General features: G+C 41.1%; 1 protein-coding gene across 1 annotated transcript in view; it reads left to right on the top strand.

Moving 5' to 3' along the window:
* eml3 (EMAP like 3) overlaps positions 1-19,171 on the top strand; it is a 77,706-nt gene that overhangs the window by 21,374 nt on the left and 37,161 nt on the right. Inside the window, exons 2-4 of the mRNA XM_049567799.1 lie at positions 13,719-13,895; positions 17,440-17,554; positions 17,749-18,258. Of these exons, the coding sequence (XP_049423756.1) occupies positions 13,719-13,895; positions 17,440-17,554; positions 17,749-18,258 (802 nt within the window). The remainder of the gene's footprint in view (positions 1-13,718; positions 13,896-17,439; positions 17,555-17,748; positions 18,259-19,171) is intronic.

Consider the following 19,171-nt stretch of genomic DNA (forward strand, 5'->3'; position numbering starts at 1 on the left):
TACCTTTTGTTAAGAAACTGAAATTTTTCAATGGACCAAAGATCGGACACAACTTTTTCCAGTGCACATCATTTTTAGTGAAGTACAATCATACAAACTTAAAAAACTTGATGCTTGATTAGGATCTTTTGTGTTTTTTAAGGTTGGTGCATATGCAACCAGAGTTTTTTTTTCCAGATTGCACAGGATGCCAACATGATGTCAGAAAGATTTTGGCCAGGTGGGTTATTGTTGGTTGTCTCGCAATCTCTTTGGGTGCTGCTGGACTGGGGTTGCAGCGATATACCGGTTGTAAGGTATAAAGGTTGTAAAGGTTGCTAGTTATCATACTGTTTATATTTACTTATTTAGGATATTGAAGAGAAAAAATTGCAACCAGATGAATAATGTCCCTTTATTTTGGTTATTTTCAAAAGGAAGATTTTTTGCACATACTTCCATGAATAAAATGGTTTCAAGTTTTAATTTTAGTAATAAAATGCTTGCTCAACTAAAAGCAACCCTTCCATTTTCATTCCTTTAAGGGTCATTCTGACTGATAATAATATAAATGCTATAATAATCAATAGAATAAAAACAAGAATAGGATCAAACATGAGAAATATGTACAATTATGTGCATTATATATTGAATAAATATATACATTCAAGAGGTGTTGGTGAGAATAAATTAGTGTGAATATATGCCAACCTTTTTTTTATTCTAGCGATATGGCTGATAGACATTCACCAAGATAAACTTTTTGTGAGTGTTTTTTTTTACCGTGATATGCAGTAAAATTGTTTATTGTCCCATCCTTACACTGAGCACAGTTTTCTGATCTGCTCCATTCATTAGCTTTGATGAGCTAACACAAATGTGTAGATACTGCTCATGCCATCACAATAAACTCATAGGTCAGTGTTTGTAATTGTAATTTATAGTTACTGCAAGAACTAATGTATAGTAACAGCTTTGCGTACAATGGACACAGAAAGGTTTACAGATGTTACCTTTTGGGAAAATAAGTTCACTCGTATTGTATAGTGGTATGCCATGAGTATGGGTTTATACTGAGATTATATGTTATGTGTTCATATGCTGGTCCCCTGGACAGTGAGTGTGTTCAGTCTGCCTTGCCGTCCACAGGACACGTGAACAAACGCAGAACCCAACGTGACTAGACCGTAGCAGCTGCTTCAGTATCCTCTTTTTGTAGATTTCTGTGCAGAGATACTCTGTGTGGTCCCCCTCGAATTTCCCACATTGCTGCTTTTGTCACCTCATCAAGCACTTCCTTTTTCCTGTTCTGGCCAGAAGTCTGTATGCTGGCTTTTACTCTGACAGATCAGGGAGGAAGTGAAAACTCTCTGAAGGGAAATCTGTAGAGACATCAAGCAAATCAGCTCAGAGTCTAAATGGATTTTGGCACTGCTCTCACTGCAGGTACTCAGTCTGTTTTATGATCTTGTTACATTAATTTATTGTCATGGCAGTGGCCTGCAGGTCTCATGCCGATTATGGCACTCATCCACCTCAACAGTGTGTTTACACACATGTAAGTGACCAGGTTCTTGTCTGCTTTCCCCACTAAGCTGATCTCAAGTATACAAGAAACCTGGTTTCTGTAATCTCAGTAGATTTTTCCTGGAGAAAGATGATGTCTTGACATGTATAACTGGGTCAGGAGACAGGGAAAGTATCATTGTGATGAGGCGTCATGATAGCCTGGTGAATGGTGGTCCACTGTTTCTATTAATAAACAGAAAATAATTATCTAAAAAAGTATCCCTGTGACAGCAGAACAGCAGAATGAAAGGATAGGTCATTACATGTAGCAACAATGCCATTTATATTTATAAGCATTGGCAAGTTAAGGTGCCACCAGCTGGAGGGGTGAAGAAGTTTTTGTAATAAATTTCAGGCATCCAGTTTACTTCAAGTGTGTCACACTGATGTCGAAAGCACACATTAGATTGTTAAAGCACCCACTGCTCACTCTGCACTATACACCCAGCTGATGCTGAGGAGTTTGCAGGCTAACTCCAGACCCCAGCTGTATATAAAGTGGAAAGGCACTAGATATAATGAAAGATAGCCTATAATGTTAATATTACAAAAACAGTAAGGATGGTAAGAACAGATCCATCAAGATTATGCCAGTTAATCAAGGCATTTTGACTATCATGATAGCTGTCAAAAACACCCCACTGTGCTCTGTCAAAAACAGCAGTCAGGAGTTTCAGTTATATATAACAGCATGCAACAGGTAATGATGTCAGCAGAGCAGTTCTTTGTGTCAGTTACATTGACATCTTGCAGGTGAAGCACATGTAAAGCTGTTATTGGTTGAGAACTTTAGTATTGTGTTCATGTTAAGGTTGAGGATAGTCCAGACCCTAATACCACTGATTCACTCTGATATGCTCTCTCTATACTGTAGATATTATAGATAAGACTATAGGATACTGCACTGTAAACACTTTTTTGCATGCATCAGATGTGCAGACAACACATATGAAGCTATTCTATTTTGTATGAGATTATTCTCCATGTATCCATTGGTCACTGTTCATTGTGGTGTGAAATTCCCCATATTATATGATGTCTCTAACATATGAAAGAAGCAGAATTTCCTTTTTTTTCAGCTTAGTCATTTTAGGACATTATTTAACCTCTATTTTGTACTGTACATGTTAATTGCTCCTGGAGTAAGGGTTTCACACTAATAACATGAATGTTTTTAAAATGTTGATCAGGTAATTATTTAGATATTTTTGCAGAAAAATATGTCCCTGACAAAGATGGAAGGATTTTTTAAAAGAATGAGCAAATAGGAGCAAAGAGCAAAGGGTAAATCTTTGTCTCTGATTGGCTGTTTCTGTACATGTGACTAATCATGCGATCACTTAAGAGTAGAGTTGGACCCAAATATTTGACTATGTTGAGATTCATTCGTGGGGGTAGGTATTCAGTTTTCAATTTGGGTATTCAGGTATTTGCTTTTATGCTTCGGCTCCGCACCAGCAATGGCCGTGGACAGAGGCATTATATTTTCAGAATGTCCATCCCTACGTATGTTCATATGTCCCATTTTCATGAACACAATGTCTCAAAAACACCTTGAAGGAATTTCTTAAAATTTGGCACAAACATTGAGTTGAACTCAACCATGAACTGATTAGATTTGGTGGTCAATGCTCAAAGGTCAAAGTCACTATGACCTTGTCCCTTGTGAATGTGATATCTGAAAACACCTTGAGGGAATTTAGCACACCATTCAATGGCTTAGCGCCTGATATCAACCGCTCCTGTGGTAATTAACAGGTGGCTCACTAAGTGTGTGACGTGCACTTGCAGGTAAAATCAACCTTTGGTCGACTATTAGGGGGCAGCCCTACAGGAGACTGACCTCTGGTGACACGTGTTGCGCACTACATACAGTGAGTTTAGTGGAAAGAGGAGTGCCTGTATTTTAGGTGGTATAGAAAATTATACCATTGGGATTACTTAATACCCTGGTAAACCTTAATCCCGGTACACCACCCGCGGCTGACATTGGACACAGAGCCATTTAACAGTCCCAACAAACACACTGAAACAGCTTGATTCTGCCCGTAAACCCATTAATAACTGTTACATAAAGTTAGCTGTGTGATGCTAACAGTTAGCCCTGTCACTGTGTGCGCGGGTGGACTATCACCAACTGTACCTGATGCAGAGCTCACACTCCCACAGCAGTGGTCTCCTAGCCAAGTGGAGGCAGATAAACAGAGAGAGAGCGAGAGCAGAGCAAGGACGAGCTAAGTGAATCAATATGTTGCAAACAGCTCTACAATGAAATGAGATTTTACCCATTTTCATAAGTTAAAAAAAAAAAAAAAGTCATGTTCAGCATCCCACCCCTTCCCCCAGACAGAAGCTTCAGATATTCACTGTTCATTACAAACAACGCTCTGAAACCTTACTTTAGCACTGCTCCCAAACTCCTACATCTGGGAGCAAGTTGTTTGACAAATGTGTTTTATTTTTCCTACGCAGTGAAGTGTAATACTTAGAAGTTTGATCACTACACATCTCTAATATGTGCTGAAAGGACATTTTCACTCAACAGTTACATCATGTTTGACCTGAGATCAGCAGTGAAAACACTTAACATCTAGCTGATAGAGAGGTCTGCCGTGTTCCACTCTGTACTATATTCTTCTAAAGGATAATCAGTGTGCAGCATTTCCAAGTAGACCTAATTGAAGGAACATTTCCTCCACTGCCGAGCTGGATCAGTTCCAGGCATTTTGCAACAGCGCTGATGATGAAATGCCTGTTCCAGTGAAACGGTTACACCAAAGGAAAATGTCTTTATAAGCTGCAGTGAATCATGATCCTGGTGTGCCAAAACTTTCACGAGGCCTCTGGCTGCTTTTTCATCACTCAGTTGGCAATGGCACTGACATGTCCTGGTGTTAACTGTCACCATACAGCCGGCAGCATGCAGCTCCAGGTAAACTGAGGCAGGTGTAGATCCAGGCTGGGTTACATTTACAGATATCTGAGGGGAGTTTTACTCTGTTTTAATGTATTCACTAAGGGCTCTATAGAGACACTGTATGTATCAGATTTTTAACTGCACATTCAGTATTATACACTAATACATATTAGCTTACAGTGTAACAATTTTTTATGAACGTTATAGTTTTAAAAAGGGTTATTATGAGTTACATCGTTGTTTGTAAGCAGAAAATGATGAATACCTACATTATTAGTAGTGATGCATGATATTATTGGCACGTCATCAGTATCTGCTTTAAAAGGAATATATCAGAATCTGCCAACATGCTTTTTATTTTACTTTGCACTTTTGAATGAATATTACATACAATGAAAAGCATTGTATTTCATGTTTCCAGCTGCACGTGGGCCATCATGATAAAGGCCCGAACATACTCGGGCGGAACGTATGTGGAACGGACTCCACGAGGAATGTCCGCAGTCATTCGGGCTTTCATAGTCAAGCGCACTTCCGTGTTGTAGTTTCCTGTAAAAATGCCCGTGAAAAATCCCCGTGATGTGAAAAATACATGCTGAACAGTCACTGGTGCGCGGAGTGGAGTCTGCGCGGTCTTAAAATCTGAGTTTTGCACGCACAGGGCTTGCGGACGTCCGCTTTGAGTCCGCACGGACCTCCACGGAGTCCGTTCCGCGTACGTTCCGCCCGAGTATGTTCGGGCCTTAAGAGTATGCATGCGTAATATGATGTAAATTCCGCTACAGAGGAGAGTTGATGAACACTATAATTAGGGAAAAAAGTGAATATATCGAAATCGATATCAGTTATCAGCCAAATAAGTTGTAATATATTGGCAAAAAATCCAATATCATGCATCCCTAATTACTAGCTGTAAAATTTATGTTTTGGTGTTAGTCTTCCAGAATTAACGACCCACAGTTTTTCTTTATGGCCAACGTTTTGAATCCCATTGATTCAACTTCAGCATAGTTGACAAGCTCCCAGATCAGGTGAAGAAAACAATTTGTCAGCCCCCTTTGAATTCTGCTGCAATCACATGGAATCAGGCAGACGTACATGGCGATGGACAATATCTTCTGGAAAGGACCGTAAAAATCTGTCTGACAGAACTGCAGAACAGTAACACGAAACATGCATATTGCAATGGTGATACCTTATTGTTGCTGCATTGTTTACAAAGAATGGAATTAGATATATTAAATAAAGTAATTTTGTGTTTATGATTTTATGTAATGTTTCTAGTAATGTCCAGTAATTGTCCAGATCACCCTGTTTTTTAGCCTTATGTGAGGGAGCTATGTTACATCTGTTTGTAAATTCTGTTGTGGAGGATGGCAGAAAAATTCCATGTGACAGCAGAATTAAAGGGCAAAAGTCCATTGTGTGGTGCAAAACGTGCCATCGATGTCAACTTGTGAACTTTTGCTGATACATGAGTAGGGAGTTTCAGGCGTTGCAGCAGTGAGGGGGAGGCGGACTCCGTTCATCTGCAGACACTGCAATGACTGAGCTGCAAAGCAAAGTTTCCCTTTAAAGCAGCAAGCTTTATTCTTCAGGTGTTTTCAGCTCAGCTCACATGTGAAAATACATGAGAAGATCCGTTACATGTTTTAAAAATCAATTAATCAAAATGTCAGACTGATGTAATTTTCCAGTGAAGCAGTAGAGATTGAATGCTTGCCAAGTGGGAGTTATTTATCATTTCTTAGAAATGGGTTCATGAACCAGTGATGAGTCATTTTCAGAACATAAAGGAAACATGAAGATTTGATGTCAGCCTACAAGAGCTGAGACAGTGGCAGGAGAATCAGTTGATCAGAGAAATCATCTCCATACACCAGCCTTTCCTGTCCCACAGAGGCGCCTTGATAAGAATGAATTTCTTTGTGGATTTTACTCCTAAGCAGAGGTTTTATAAATTTTTAGGTTTTAGTGAAAATGCATGTGTTTGGGAAGTATTGAGAGTACCACTGGATAAATAAGACTTGGATTATAATGCACGAGTTGTGTGAGAGTTTGTGGATATATGTTTTGATAGTTTTTCTGTTGTGAAATGTGGTCCCCCTTTACTTCAATTAATGAAGACTTTCCTCTGTTTTTGGATTCTCTGTTCACTGTTGAGGCATGCAAGGGAAACACAGTTTTCTTCAGGAATTCAGCATAATACAGGGTGAGAAACTGATATGCAAATGGTCATTTTGTGGATGAGTATTCCTTTAGGTACCAGTAGTTTTATATAAGCCCTGTTCACACTGAGAAGCCACAACATTGCCAGGCTCTGTTACGTGGGTAAGGCAGCATTGGAGGTTTGGATTTTAAAATTTTTTCTTTGTGGTGATGCAGACTAACTTCAGGATATTGGTGTTGTGGTCATCTTCTCCTTCCACTGTGTCTCTCAGGTCTTGTGTGTTTTTTGTAATGAATGAAGTCCAGTTGCAGTCACACCTAATGCTTTTTATTCTTTGTCAGCTCATTTCTGGTCAGACCACCTCATAAAACCGTGGAGTGCTGTTAAGTGACACATCACTCTGTTACCAGAATAAACTTTGTTTAGATTTTTCCCCCCGTGGCTCTGTGTAGTACTGATGCCTTTCAGACCCCATGACTTTTGGTGTGTATATAATAAAGTGGTGTGAACTCTGAATGCATAGGAACTGAATAAACCATAGTGTGCTTTGGTCTTGACCAAGGACACCAAAGTACAGGTCATCTTTAGTGTTCTTGATATAATTTTTTTCCAAAAACGGAAGTTGTGTCGCGTAGCAAGGGGGAGAAAAAAAGAAAGGAAAAAGTGGAGAGATCTGCTGGGTTATTATTAATGTTCAGTCTGCAGCATTGGAGAACTGTCTGCAGTGTGTACCAGTAAAGCCGTTGTTGTTCACAACTCATATGAAAGCAGGTCTTTTGAAATGGCAACATGTTGTATGAACTAGTTCTAATAGAGCATAACCCGTACCTTAGTCTCTGGGTGATGGTGTATACAGTTTCAACAAAAACTATGGTCTTGCAAAGCTAAAAAATATGTCATTAAATTCTAAAATGTGCCCAAATGCTTGCCTAATTTGAAGACGAACGAAAAAATAACTGTCTGCTTTTTCTGTACCATTAACATAACATTTTTAACAACCTACAGAAATTTATTTTAAGTAAAAATCACAATTCTTGTGCCCTCACAATTCTTGTGCCCCCTTTTGTCAAACAACCCCCAATTCAAATAAACACAAGAAGTTTGCGCTCTAGAGAAAGGATCAGCACTCAGTGAATCACCTCCTATGCCCTATGATAAGCTATTGTGGCAAGGCTTAACTATACAGACCAGTGAGCAGTGATAACTAACATGTCTTTCGGGTCATCGGGTGGGAACCTCCTTTCACCAGTGTTCCGTCTAGTTGGTCCCATGACACCTCCAGGAGGCTGGACTGTGATCTCTGGCGTCCCAGAGTCCCCTAATGCCAGGTCTCATGTTCCCCACACCAACCCAATAACCTCCTTTACCTTACTTACACATGGCTTTCTCAGCCCAAACAGCACTGCCACCTTCAACAAACCCCAACTCTAACCCTAACACACTCGACACAGCGTTTGAAAAAAAAAGTCAAATTAGAAGCAACTGGTTGCAGTGAATTAAGTTGTATTTCTGCTAAAAAGAGAATGTGAGACAGAGTAGTGAATATGACATGACTGTATTGTTACACTGATGGAATTAATGCTGTGGAAATGCACATTATGGTTTTGTCAAGACAACAGGTAAACATGGAGAAAGTGTTGAGTTTGCACTAACATAATTATAGAAAATAAAACTACTTGGGAGGCATCTGACTAAAATTCGATACAACATATATTCATAAGAAAACATATATTCATAAAACAGGATATAGAAATAAAACTCGGTTTCTAATAAAGGTCTTGTTCTTTCTGCAGCTGAGGTGAATATGATTGGAGAGTTCATGGTAGTCTCACTTTAAGATAGGGACATCCTAAGCTGAGCTTTACTTGGCAGTGTTGCTGCTTCCATTTAGTCCTGCACAGTCAGCGCTTAAGATAGGTCTGGCTGAACCTATCATTATTCCACACTAAGGGTAAAAAAACAATACTCTGGGTTGTTTGTGTTTCTACTATCACAATTGTCTTGGGTGGTGCCAGGCCGCAGCAATGGTGCTCTTGCAAAATAGTGTCAGGAGGGAACTTTTACACAAAGAAGGGTGAGCTCTGGCTTTAAAATGGCTAAATTCCTGCCAAAGAAAACTCACCATGAAGCATTAAGAGCTGTTTTAGTGTGTAGTCAGTTTAAGTTAATTTTATTTACAGTATACAAATACAAGAGGCCCTTACTTTTGGCCTGGTGCTCCATTGACTCAGTGAGCTTTAGTCCCGCATTTCAAAATGCTATCCATTTAGAGGTGGTGAAATTTTAACGTTTTGTGAAGCAAATGTTTTGCCTTTTATTTTGCTCTCTGTTGTCTTTGCTGACAGCTGGTTAACTGGTTAGCTGGTTAGCTGGTTACTCTCCAGTCGCCACTGGTTAGCTAACGTTAGCCTTGGCTGCCTTGCACTGAATGGATAACAACGTTAGCTCCCACCTCATTTGGCTACCGCACAATGGGCATTGGGCACTATGTTTCTGCATATTAATGCGACTAGCTGGCTGTCATACTCCCACCTGATCCCGCTGTTGTACCGTGCAGTAAACTCAAGGGTAGCAAATTAACCCATAGACCGACGTGTGAAACCGATCAAAAATATTCTTGGTGATAACCAATTAACTGTTGACACCCAAAGCGTGTAGGTTACTATGCTAAAATAGTTTCATGCAGTAACTGGGATTTTAAAAACAGTAACAGGCAGGAAAGAAAAAGAAATCCATCTAAAATTGGTGGCCAATGGCAGGCTTATACCAGCAGTCTACACCCTGTAAGCCAGACTACTGTCTAAGATTTCCACAAAGTTAGTCCAGAGCAATACAATTGCTAGAGACTATTGTATGTGTATTGACAGAGAATTTAGATCCATGTGGAAAAGAAGCTTTAGACTACAATAACTGACACGGTATGATTCCAGCTTTTGGATTTCATCTGTTAGCCTTTACTAAAATTTAATTTGAGCAGGCTTTAAAGGATTTGTGCAGGGAAAAGTGGTGTCTGAGGACCTCTTACCTACTTATTACTGAGTGAGAAAACCATTTCCTTGGAATTCTTGGTCAATTAACGCTTGTGCTTTGTTGGACTGCAATGCAAAAATAAAACTTAAAATGGCTGAGTGAGAATTAAGTGGCTGGATAATCACGAGAACTACCAGCACAGCTGAGTTGAGCTGAAGCAGGAAAATATCCTCCTGATGCTTGCTATGCACAGCTTTGTCCCATCCTGTGACACAAGAACAGAAGGAGGCATTCCACACACTTGCACACACACTTTTTGGATCAGAACCAGGTACATCCCTCATATGCACTTATACACACACACACACACACACACACACACACACACACACCAGAACTGTAGCTCTACTCAACACACAATAGGGTCTTTGAGAGGCTCTGGATACTCCTCAGTTGGAGTACAATGCTCTGAGCAGCTGTAATCCTCTCTCCAAATGGACAGCGAGCCAGAAAACACAGACATGTTTGTCTTTCTATATTCCTGAGAACCCTCACTGACATAACGCAACAAAAGCCCCGATAACCCCTAACCCTAACCTGACCCATCACAAATAACTGCCTGAACCCAACCACACCCCTTCCCCATATTTAAACCTAAGTCACCTCCATACCTCATCTCTGTGCATCCTTCAACTCTGATTGACAATCCCATTAGATCAGCAGCTCACCAGCAAGTGAATATGACTGACAAAAACCTAAGCAGGGTTGAGCCCAGGGTTGGACTTTAACTGTTGTGTCCACTTGTCGCTGTGGCTGGTGGATTCCAAAATCTACTAGCCACTCATTAGATTACCTTTTTTTGGACTGGTGGGTGAGGCAAAGCTAGCAGTCCCTTGTATAATTTACCAGCATATGGCTCATGCTAATTTCCAACCCTTGCAAAGCCTGGTAAGCCTGGTCACAACCTGAAGGGAATACTATACAATAACACACTGACAAGGAGAGACTGGGACCTCTCCTTATCAGTGTGTATAGTATTCCACAAGGCCTAACCAGCATACGTCTAATATCTTGTTCTAAGTGCTTTTGGCATTGCTTTGTATTTAAAAGAGTTTTTATTGTGCCCATGCACCAAGAGCTACACCTTGGGATGTTAACAGCCTCTTTTTTAACCTAACCTAAACCTAAATCTAAGCTTAACCTTAAAACCAAATCTTGACCTTCAAACTGTCTTTTGAAGTAGTGAGAACCTGCCAAAATATCTTCACTATGTAATTTTGTCCTCACAATACCAAAATATCCTCACAAGGTTGAAATGTCCTCACAATGCTGGCATGTCATCACTACAATGGTTGTAAAGGTCCAGTGTGTAGGATCCAGGGCGATATATATAGGCTGAAATTGAATATGATTTAATATGTATATTTTCTTTAGTGTATAATTACCTGAAAATAAGAATCATTGTGTTTTCATTACCTTAACATAAGCCGTTTCTGTCTATATAGGGAGTGGATCCTTGTTTATGGAGATCACCATCTTCACTGCCGTGTTTCTTAAGTAGCCCAGAACAGACGAGCCAAACGTTGACTCTTGATAGGGCCATTTGTTTTTTTGTGTTTTTGCTTTTCTGTGACAGCCACTCTGAATAGTTGTTGAATCCCCGTAAATCTGAAGGCTTAGACACACCAAATCAACGTTGGAGAACTAGAGGCGACAAGAGCCCCCTCCTGTGATCATCACCATGTCTCGGACAAAAAGTTGCACATGAACACAGAGGACATACCACTCCATTCCAGCAGCTGGTGATCATCTGTAATGGTCATTCTAAAAGGGAAACTTAAAGAACATCTTGACACTGGTTAGCCAGTTAGCACATCAACAACACAATCCAGTGTCGAAAGAACCAAGCATATTTAGCAAATTGGTGGAAAAAGGCCAACTTGCGCCAACAAGGGCCAACAGTGCAGTCCGCACTGACAAGGGCGGTAGACGCTCATCAATGGCCCAACTTTGACCAATGGCCAACTGTTGGCTTGGTGTGTCAGGGCATTTACACGCGGAACCTTTAAACTGAAAGGGTCCTCACAAAGATAGCACTACAAGCCAACACACACAGGAACGACACTAGAGTGATTTAACGAAGCAGAACATTTTTGTTATATTTAAGTCATCTATTACCAAATTGTTAGCATGTATTCAGTTCCTGTTTCTTATTCTCTTTCCATCCCGCAGATTTTACACAATCCTTCAAAATAAAGGGAAAAACTGCAGTGTAATTTTGTTTCCATCAGTTGGGTTGGCACAAATTCCTGAGCATCCAATAAAAGACGGAGAGTGATGGAAAAACTCTTTCAGTTTGCAGAGGTTGGTGTGTATTGGAAAGGTTGCTGGTATCCTTGAGTGTCAGCTGAAAGTGGTTAATTTTACACTCTCATCCAAAAAGCAAAGCAAAGTCATGTTCTAACTTCCAACTTAATGTCATGAAGAAAATAATTGGGACTGGATTACTACTACGGCTTCCCTTTAATTGTGAAGTCCTTCACAATATTTATTACAATCAGTTTGCTGTGTTGCTGGCTACCGTCCTCACTGGTTCTTCTGAGGAGTGTTTAGTAAGCCAGTCTACCACCCAGACTGAAACAGTGTTTTCTTCAAAGTTCCTCCCTAGCACTCCCTCAGTACTGATTCACTGAGAACATGAGTCAAAGTTAAGTTGTAGCACACATCCAATTCTTCACAATGTGACATACATAGGGAGTTATTCCCAGTGTGGAAGGCTAATACGTTTGTCATTCTTATCTATAGTGATAAATGAGTACCTTTTTTTTTTTTTTTTTTTTTTTTGGCTGCGGTGTATTACAAACAGGCCAAGGGCAAGATTTCTTTCTTTTCACTTTTGCATTGAAAAGGGTTAGTTTAGTTTCAACAAAGTCACACAATAACACAAACTAACTAACAGATTGAAGCAGCGGTGATCCAGCAGCTCCTGTGTTCATCGTGCTAAAATTACTGTTTTTTGTCAATGGAGTCTGGTGGCTTTGATGAAAGCACAGATGGGGAACTGAAGCTGTTATTGGCTTTCCAGTCGGAACAGCCTGTCTAAAGGAAAAGTAAAGCGGTAAAAATACTCTAAATATATTGTGTACACTTAAACTGATGTTTGATTTTTAGGTGGGACTTTTCTTCAGGTGGCTAATATATGTTTTGTTGCTTATCCCCATACACACCAATACAATGCGTAGCTTCCGTGTTGGACTCCAGCCTGTTTCTCCAAACTGGGGGTGTGCCAACAGCAACTCTATGCAATACACCAATTATGGATAAATACCCATACAGCCCCACTTAAAAAATTCTGAACTTACCCTTTGATATGTGTTGTTCCTGATTTAAAAAATATAAATTAGAGAAAAGAGGGGGGAAAGTAACTGTCCCACATTAAAATCCTCATTGGCAACGAAAATGAAGGGTTTGCTGAGGTTTACAACATTTTAAGAACCGCTGCTTTAGGCTATTTGAGTACTTTGTTTATATTAAAGCCAATGAAGAAAAGTCAAAAAGTAAAATGTATCCAACAGTTTCTAGAAAATGCTGATTATCTTTTGAGTCTCTCTCTTTTTTTCTCTTTTGTTTTGCTCATCAATTTTGTGATGCTGGAGTCCTATTTGCTACTTCAGCTTTGTTTAATGTCATGTTTTGCCAGTTGTATCTTATATAGCCTGTAAACAAATGTTCAGTACTTCACATAAAATTTTACTTTACTCATGTGATTTGGCCCAAGATAATTAGAAACAGAGCTCTAACAAACAAAGCAAACAGAGGAGATCATCTCAACAGTGGCAGTGGTTTTGTTAATGTTTGCTTCAATATTTTAGTTTAGTCTTCATATTTCATGTTTAATGTGTTGCTCTGTGGCAGTAAACAGTTTTGTCAGGGTTTTTTTAATGTTAACTCTGCTTGATGTTTCAGATCTGTGTTTTCAAGTCATGAACAAACAGTTCTTAATATAGCAAGCCTTGAATTAATCAGATGAAACTGACATACCAATGAAACTCGGTTTGTTAGGCTCATCCAAGTCAGGCTTGTCACATTAAAACCCCTTTGGTCTCATTTTAGATGATGCGTCGGCGGATGGCAGCGCTGAGTTCCCAGACCGAGCTTCCATGATGGAGGTGCGTCTGCAGGCGCAGGAAGACGAGATCACGCTGCTGAAATCTTCACTGGCTGATGCTCTGCGCAGGATCCGCCTCCACGATCAGCTTCTACCATTACTGAAACAGCAGCTCATTGCAGGTGAGTGAACTTCAACAGCCCCATGGTACAGTGGATGGTACTACCATTACCCAGTGTTTTTACACTTGACAGTTACTTAGAGAGAGACAGTCATGTACACCATATTGTACTTTAAAATTTTCTGTTTTGTGAGTGAAGGAACGATTGAGTTTAGCTTTTTTCTTTGCCTTGTATGTACTTAGTCTGTATGTGAAGCTGTATGTTACATTAGGTTCTTGATTCAATGCACACAAGGAATTGAACCATGCCTTTGCATGGTTGGAAATTGTTCTTCCGTCCCATTCTCATGCATGCAATATGTTGAAAACACCTTGAGGAAATTTCTCCAAGTTTGGCACAAACGTCCACTTGGACTTGATGAACACTTGACTAAATGTTGGTGGTCAAAGGTCAAGGCTACTTTGACCTTGCACCTGTCCCATTCTTGTAGGCTGACCAAACGTCCTCTTTTGCCCAGACATGTCCACTTTTCACGTCCCGTCCGGGGCGTCCAGGGGGTTTTTATAAACTGATGATAATGTCCGGTTTTCTGTGTGTGTGTGTGTGTGTGTGTGTGTGTGTGTGCGTGTGTTAGAGTGCGGCACGGGCTGCATATTTCTGTCCGAACCCGAACCGAGCCCGACATTATTTAATGACCAAAGCACTGAGTTTGTGTCACACAGTGGTTACAGGCTATTTAACAGGCCGGGCGTGCGCCGTGGGTGCTCAGCTGCGGAGAGGGAGACCTCCGTGTTTGAGACAGGAGCGGGCGGCGGGAGGTCCGAGGCTTCTAGCGAGAGGAGAGGGAGAAATGTAACAAAATAAGATAAAATAGGAAAAACCTGGCTCCCTCTTTTATTTTATTTTCAGCGTTTAATCAAGGCGGAGGCGGGCGGCTGGAGGTCTGAGACTTCCAGAGAGGGGAGAGGTAGAAACAAACAGCCAATGTGTGTCTGTGTGTGTTATGTTCAGGTGTTGTCATGTAAATAACAGTGCCCAAGCAATAAACAGGACAGACAATAGGATTTTATTTATTTTTACACTACATTTTCACTGAAAGCTGACCGAATCCGACCCGAGCCCGAATACAATTTATAGCTACATTTTTGACCAAACCCAGCCCAACCTGTCGGGTACCATCGGGCTCAGATCGCCACACTCTAGTGTGTGTATGTGTCCCCTACTGGGGCCTATCTGAATTTCTGTCTTTGAGAGAGATTATTTTGTAATATAACTGAATTTTCTATCCATACATATAAATTTTAAATATATTAAAATTATAAGGCATCTTTGAGTAAACTGCGAGTATCATTTAAGTAGGCTATGTCGTGGCCGGCCAAGTGTCCTCTTTTTTGGAAATCAAAATATAGTCACCCTACATTCTTGTGACTGTAATATCTCAAGAGCACTGTAAGGACAATTCCTCGAATTTGACACAAACGTCCAACAAATTTGGTGGGTGAATGTCAAGCTCAGTGTTACCTCACATAACATGTTTTTGGCCATAACTCAAGAATTCTTAGCGCTAATTATGATAAAATGGTGAAGTGATGATATTTTATTTCCAAAAGGTCAAAGATCAGCTTCACTGTGACATCATAATTTTCAGTGTTAAACACTTTTCCAGCCTTCACTCAACATCATACCTCAGGAGACATTTGGTCAGATACTGAATCAGTGACACGAGTCGTGGGTGTCCACCTTGAAACTTTGCTGATTGTATAGATCTTCTGAGCTGCTGTGGAGAAGATGTGTGTGAAGGAAGTCATGATTTCAGGGATAATGAAGTGCGACTTGACTTGTTCATAATGGCATACATCTGCAAAGCGATAATTCTAGTTTTCTAGATCATTTCGTCAGTGAGGTGCTGTGGTTGTTTAGCTGAGCTGCAAATCGAAATGGAAAGCCCTGTTTCAGGTTCTTATATTTGATAAGTTTGTTAAAACTTTAAAAAAAAAGGTGCCACCACACCAAAAAAAACCTTAATGTTCACAGTGCTTGGCAGGTGTTATGCAAAATCTTATAAACTTAATCAGTAATTTATATTCTTGACTTAGTGTGAAGGCACTGAATGGATTCATTGATTCCTTAATTCATTCCTGAATCCTTCCATCCCTTCATATGGCTAGGTTATGTTTTCAATACATTCACCCATGTTCCCTCAAACACTGGGTGGCTGAGCAAGATTGGTTAGCTTTGGGTACTATCAGTTAGGTGCACTCTGTAGCCTAACAAATAATGCAGTGCAAAGTAAACAGTGAAAGATGTCAGACCATGCATTGTCTAATCTAAATGAACTGCTTAGATTTAGCTGCTTTTGAGCCATGTGCGTTGACTCAGGTGACTTGCCGCTGACCGCTGACTCATATTGTGTTAAGATAAAACCCAAAAGGATTTCTATTTAAGGATCAAAATATGACAAAAAGGGGTGAGATCACATGGAGTGTATACACCTTTTCTGAATGGCCACTGTTGAGGACATTTTTGAGACGAGTGAGTCATGTTAATTTCAGAAACGGGGTTAACGAACACTTTGAGACACTCTCTCCTCAAGGAATTCAAATAAACACAAGAAGTTTGCGCTCTAGAGAAAGGATCAGCACTCAGTGAATCACCTCCTAAGCCCTATGATAAGCTATTATGGCAAAGCTTAACTACACAGCAGTGATAACTAACACGTCTTTGGGGTCATCAGGTGGGACCCTCCTTTCACCAGTGTTTCAGCTAGTTGGTCCTATGACACCTCCAGGAGGCTAGACAGTGACCTCTGGTGTCCCAGAGACTCCCCTAATGCCAGGTCTCACTGCTCCCCACACCAACCCAATAACCTCCTTTACCTTACTTACACATGGCTTTCTCAGCCCAAACAGCACTGCTACCTTCAACCAAACCCAGGTAGTTCCAGGTAGAAACAGTGCTGATACTACCTTTCCTAGCACATTCACCATACCCTATTTCACGCGCTACATAGCATAACTACAGGGAGTTCATTGGTATTGCACTCTGTTATTCACATGAAAAGTGATAAAAGTAGTGTTATGGAAACTGACAGAAGATTTTCCATTTTTGTGTTTGAAGTATACACTGAGGCCTTGAAGAATTTGTTAAATTGCCATGAATATTGTGTGATATTATGTTAAATTTGTTTCTGTTTTGCTCATGACACCAGAAATCTAAGAACCCCCTAAGGTCCTGAGAGGTGACTTTTTTTGTGTGCACAAATTAATTAACTTGTTCCCACAAGACTAACATGTGGCCTGCTACTGCAGCAGCTACAACTCATACATGTGGTGTGGTGATGTCGATATTTGTGTCGCATATTTGACAGAGTTAGCAGTTCAGCTTGCTGAGATGTTACCGAACATTCTAAAGTAATTAAAATAATTATAGTAGTTGACAAAATGCTTCCATACACATGATGGATCTTGAATGAAGTAGAAAAATAGGTATCAGATGAAGTACTCTGTTGGTATCAGTATCACTTTAAGGGTACTGGTGTCTTAATTCTTAAACAATACCTGGCCCTGGTCATCAATCAAATAATATCAACTTCCATCCCACCCAGTGAACCCAGGTGCTGCTCGAGTGCTGAACCAAGTGTGCTGCTCAGATGGTTGCACCAGCAGCAAAAGACTGTCCTCCAGCTCAGCCAACGACGGGATCCGCCACCCTGCTACCAGGTACTGAACATACACACCAAGGGCTCAGAAGGACAGGAGGGATGATGAGAGACCATTGTTGTCTTATTTTACCTAATGTATCAATAGCCATACTGCTTGCTACATCAGAGGCAGAAGCCTGGTTGTGTTCATGTAATGTGTAATTTACCTGTGTTGCTCTCTCTTGTTGACCTCAACCTTTGAACTATCTCTAGCCAACTGTCAGACAGCATTGTGACCAATGCAAATGGCCACATAGGAAGCCCAGTGTCCATTAAGCCAAGACCAAGACCAGAAACTCTGGACCGGTCAACCCAAACAGAGCCCACCCTCCCAGGGCAGGACACTGTGCAGGACAGGGTCCTTCTCTCTAGGCGGGTTCAGAGCTTGCAGCTGGAGGACGCCCTCCCTCCAGGGGAGCCTGTAGTTGAGGGGATGCGGGCAAAGCTCCACCGTGTACCTGGCTTGGAAGAGGAGGATGAGGAGCAGGAGGATGATGAAGATGGAGGAGGGGAGCAGGAGAAAGAGCTGAGCTGGGCGTCGTCAGTGGAGGAGCCCATCCAGCCCACCACGATGAGAGGCCTGCAGCGGGAGGACTTCCAGGATGGAAGCTGCTCTCCAGAGGAGCTGGGCTCTGCCTCGACCTCAGTCAAAAATTCAGACCAGAACCTCAGCCCCCGCTCTGCACCCCTGACCCCCATCCTGGAAGGAGAGAAGAAACAGCTGTGCGTGATCTCGCCACCCTCTTCCTCACAACCGCTGTCTTCATAATCATCTCTCTTGCATGATTGATTGCATGGCTTTTAAGGACAAATCAAAGTGGTCTTGATTCTGACTTGTGTGACTGCAAAACCCTGTTGCGCTGCAAACTCCCTTATGAAACAGTCGGCCTCAGGTTGCCAGGGTGTGATTATGCCGTGTTAGAGCAGGAAACCCAAGGGGGATGACATGTTCTGTCGTCATGCTCGCTCAGGCCTCCGTGTGTTTGAGCAGGGGGGCGAGGGAAACATAAAGCCGTAGCAGAACATAATGGCAGCACTCGTCCGCACTGAGTGACATTTCCAAGATTAGCTTCATGGCGCACACAGATTTGGGCCCAGTGGAAAATGTGATGTGAGGGCAATTGAACACAGTGTAATGTACAAAAAGAGCTAAGACCAGGATTACAGTTAGAATATGTATACACTGAGACTGAAGGAAAAAGGTCAGCGGGTTTGCGTGCTGTACAGATGTAACCTTTCAAGGACAAAACATGTTTTGAAATGCCATATCTGTCCAAGCAGCAAACATCAGAGTTAATATCCATCCAGAGTGCTTCTCTCTGTAGCCACAAAGTATTTAACTCTGTAAGATGATGCAGATGTGCAGAGTTGACACAGTGCCATGAGGGATCTGCCAGTCAACTGGGGTTTTGCAGGAACACAAATCTGCCTTAAGTCTTGATTGTTTTTAATGCAGTTCTGCTCTTTAATCAAACCTTTAACATTTTCCTTCTTAAACAAATCAAGGATCTCTTGCATGCTGTGATTCATTCTCCACTGTGATCTCACTTCATAGTCATTAGAAAGCACAGTGCCGGAGCGCTGCTGCTTTTGTTTACTGGTGCATGCATCTTTTGTCCTACTTCCTTGTTGTGGC

Source organism: Epinephelus fuscoguttatus, linkage group LG23, assembly GCF_011397635.1.
Source record: "Epinephelus fuscoguttatus linkage group LG23, E.fuscoguttatus.final_Chr_v1".
NCBI lineage: Eukaryota > Metazoa > Chordata > Actinopteri > Perciformes > Serranidae > Epinephelus > Epinephelus fuscoguttatus.